The sequence below is a fragment of the Cyprinodon variegatus genome, unplaced genomic scaffold (genome assembly GCF_000732505.1).
Source record: "Cyprinodon variegatus isolate N-32 unplaced genomic scaffold, C_variegatus-1.0 Scaffold70, whole genome shotgun sequence".
In the NCBI taxonomy this organism is placed as follows: domain Eukaryota; kingdom Metazoa; phylum Chordata; class Actinopteri; order Cyprinodontiformes; family Cyprinodontidae; genus Cyprinodon; species Cyprinodon variegatus.
Genome location: NW_015150523.1, coordinates 351,941 through 355,840, shown reverse-complemented (window position 1 = coordinate 355,840; position 3,900 = coordinate 351,941). Strand labels below are relative to the sequence as shown.

Here is a 3,900-nt window from a genome sequence, read left to right as displayed (position 1 = left end):
TAATAATAATGACACATTTTCTCTTCTCGTAAATAAACGTTACTCTCATCAAATCTGTGCGTAATTCTTGGTGCGCCCTACCAGACTGCGCCTTTTTTTTTTTTTTTTTAGATGTAATCCACTTAAAAGTTGAAGGAAACTGGAATAAAGGAAAAAGCATCAGAGAAAGACAGTCACAGTTAAAAAACCTTTGGGAACAGAACCACTCACCTTTATTCCCCGCTCACTCTGACAGTATGGAGAAATGCATAAAGAAGCACTATTATTAAGTTTGTCAGCTCTAAATGAATGTGGTTGGATTAGTTTTATTCAGTTTTCTTCACACTGCTACACTTCAACTTGCATTTAGTTTATACCTGCCATCAATTGCAAAGGAAAACATGCTAATTTTACTACTAAACCATGTTAAATACTGCCCAGTATTGCTTGTTACCCTCTAACTACACAGTGAATGTATCTAAAAGCTAAACCCTCATGTTCAAAGTGTACTTTATGTGATGTATGCGCTCCAGACTTTCAGGACAATTTAAATACATATTTATTTATGATTTTGCAACCAGCTTTGTTGAGCAATATCTTTGAACTGCATTTATAGCTTCAAACAACTGATAGTCTGCTCTGTGGTTGCCCCTCTCCCCAGGTGGATATACCCGCTCCTGAGGAAAGGTTTCACTAAAAAGTTGGAGCTGACCGACGTGTATAAGGCTCCTTCTTTTGATCTGGCTGACACCCTCTCCGAGAGACTTGAAAGGTTTGTTGATGGCAACATTTAGTTACTTTAGAGGACTATTTCTCGGACCACTGAACACTTTGTCAACCAAACCCTTCATTTTAGGGGGATTTGGGGGGATAAAAGTAAAGAGTAGCAAAAAGTAAGAAAAGACGACAGAGGTTTAAGTTATAGTTTTATTTAAAAAAAAAACAGTTAGAAATGCTTTAAACTAACAGGGCAACATGCAAAATACTGTACGCAGGAGAAAATCCCCCCGACATCGCCCTAAACACCCCACCCCCACCGTGAGACTTGGCAGTCTCCACGTTCCTGACAGGGACCGGGAAGCTGTGCAGAGTTAATAGAGAGCTGAATGGATCGGCATAAAGGACATTCCTTAGAGAGTGAATAATATCTGATTCCAGGTTGGAGGGTCACCAATAACTGTAAAAGAAACCTCCATTTGGAATCAAAGGTGTCAAACTCCAGTCCTGAAGGAATCTAATAACCGAAATATCTCCTCAGCATGCAGACACGTCCCCCACCTCCCTACTCTTTACCTGTTTATATGATGTTCTAATACATGTTCATGTATTAGAATGGCCTAGTCAAAGTCCAGACTCAAACTGAGAGCCCACCATCCATCCAATCTGAGTGGTCTTGAAAGCAGGCAATCTGTATAGACATACCACACTTTTAAGGTGTTTATTTACTCAAATATGTGATTTAATCCTTTTCCTTTCACCCCATCATTATAGACTACATCATGTTTTGTTATTTATCTCACATAAAGCATAAGATGCAAGCATGATAGTTTGCAGTTGTAAAGGGGCAGAAATGGAAGGATTTGAGTATGAATGTTTTTTTTTTCCAGGACACACAAAGTTACCCTACAGGATCCACTGAACTAGATTTAGAAAATCTCCTGTTTAAAGAGCAGCTTTAAAAGGTTGCATTTTTAACCAATATTTCTTTAAAACACCGACATCCTGCTCAGACAGCAGAAAAAGCATCACATCAACACTTAAGCCTTTCTTAATCTCTCCTTTAGTCGGTCACAGTACTTTTGTTTCATTTATATAATTCTTGGCTGTGTGGCTAACAAAGCAGTATCTCTATGATGTGACTTTAATCACTGTGTGGCTGGATGTGTTGATGTGAACAGCATGTAGCTCAAAAACATTATCAGCATTTATTGCATTGAATTTATTGCACTGACCAGGATTACACAATGGCTTCAAAAATAAATGCTCCACAGGTATTTGTTATAGAGGTTATCTATTACCCATAACAACTTTTCTATGTTTAAAAAAATGGTTGAAAGCAGTAATGAGCTCCAAAAAGACTTGAACATCTTGTTTTTATTAAGTTTTATGTTAGATGAGTTGGTTTAGACACCGAAACCGATGAATTTGCCTTTAAATGGTGCACATGACCTTTTCATTTGTTTACAGTAGCTGGCTCCATGCCATCCTTTCTCCTGAGCACACTTAAAATATGGGCTGGCATTTGAAACAGCGTTAGACATAAACCAAAGCTGTGTATGCCAACAAACAGCAAGGCGATAGGTGGAAGGTTTTCTACAGTTTATGCTGCTGTCCCTTCATTCTCTCTCATTTAACATTTCTTATTGCTTGGTCACTTTATGATTTTTACATTTGTATTTGCATGATTTTAGAATGCTAATAAGCATTAGAGGCTAAAATCAATAGTTGTTTCACAAAGGGTTTTTCTTATTGCATTTTGTTGCCATCTTTCTTTGAAGGACAACTTTTCTTTCTTTGTCGGTTTTCATTTATTGTTTTTTTTTGTTAAGTTTCTCAAATATTTTGTATTGGCCTTGGACTTGCTGGTCTCCCAGAGGCGCTTATCACCTGAGTGATGCCAACAGACCAGTTACAGATGGGTGTTTGGAAAGTCAACCTTAACAAATGTCAATGTGCCCACAGCCTGATAAATTAGCTGTTGGTAGGTTTTTTTTGTAGTTTCGCCCTTCCGATCAGCAAACACTTGAGGCATCTGAGAATGTTTGAGATTTACTATCAAACAATTCAACAGAAGTTGTTCAGTTCAAGTCTTCTCTCTTTACTGGAATAAAAAAAAAATTACTTAAAAAAGAACTGGATTAGCTGCCATGTTGGGTGGACTGTCCCCTCGCTTAAGTTTTAGCAGCCGCATTATCTTAGACTGTAGAAAACTTTGATATACAGGGAGGTTCATGGTTGGCTTAATGACTGCAGCATGCACAAGTATGGTGGGGGAGAGGTGCAACTGCTCTGCAAATACACAAATGCACAGAACATGCAATACAAAAACAAAGCTGGCAAACCCATAAAAGATGCTAACACACAAACTCATACCTAAAAGGCCTTTGTTTCCCCGCATAGATTGGATGGGAGCTGGCCCAGATCAATAAACCTATACTTGGGTTTGCAGGTTATATGGACCAGACTCTTGGAAAGAACATACATGGAGTGTAGTGCTCAGAAGATTGATGAAAGAAAGCGTTTTTGTTTGAATCCTTTTTTTTTAATACACTTAATCTCCCAGTTAATGTCTGCACTAATGGTCTGGAACAGTATAAGTTGATGATTGTCTCCCTCTAGTGGTCTGGAGCATTTATGTCATGCGGAGCTAGTTTCCAGCTTTTCTTAAAGGTATTGTGGAGGATTTTCGCAAATTTTTTAAAAAAGTCCTGCCCTCTCCACTAAAAAAAAAAAAATGCACATGCACAACCCTGTGCCCACAACCCAGAGGGAACGCCTATTAAAAGCGTACAAGAAAATGCACAAGCCCATTTCTCCTTGTGCACGCTCTTTTTAAAAGTTTCTGTTTTCATAGTTGTTTAGATGTTTTCTGTGTCCGAATGTGCGCCCTAACCCCTAAATCCCTCAATCACTATATAGAGCGGGGACTATGTAGTGGACTTTATTCTAAACTCAGTTAACTTATCGTTCAGACAGATGATCACTGCTTTTTGCTTTCCGTTGGTCACTCCTCCACTGCGCAGTGCCTTTGCCATCTTTGTTATTAGTCACCACTGTTGGGTAGCGACAGCCTTTGGCAACAGCGGTCCGCTGTGAAAGCATATCCTATAATGTTTTGTGAGGAGAGCTCTCAAGGCATTTCAGGATATATCTGCCTCTTCTGAGGACTTACTTTTCTTCTTATGCACCTCGTAGGCACGT

At 38.9% G+C, this 3,900-nt stretch overlaps 1 protein-coding gene across 1 annotated transcript in view; it reads left to right on the top strand.

Annotated features, from left to right (window-relative positions):
• cftr (cystic fibrosis transmembrane conductance regulator) overlaps positions 1–3,900 on the top strand; it is a 65,324-nt gene that overhangs the window by 7,188 nt on the left and 54,236 nt on the right. Inside the window, exon 2 of the mRNA XM_015372223.1 lies at positions 641–751. Coding sequence (XP_015227709.1) covers positions 641–751 — 111 coding nt within the window. The remainder of the gene's footprint in view (positions 1–640; positions 752–3,900) is intronic.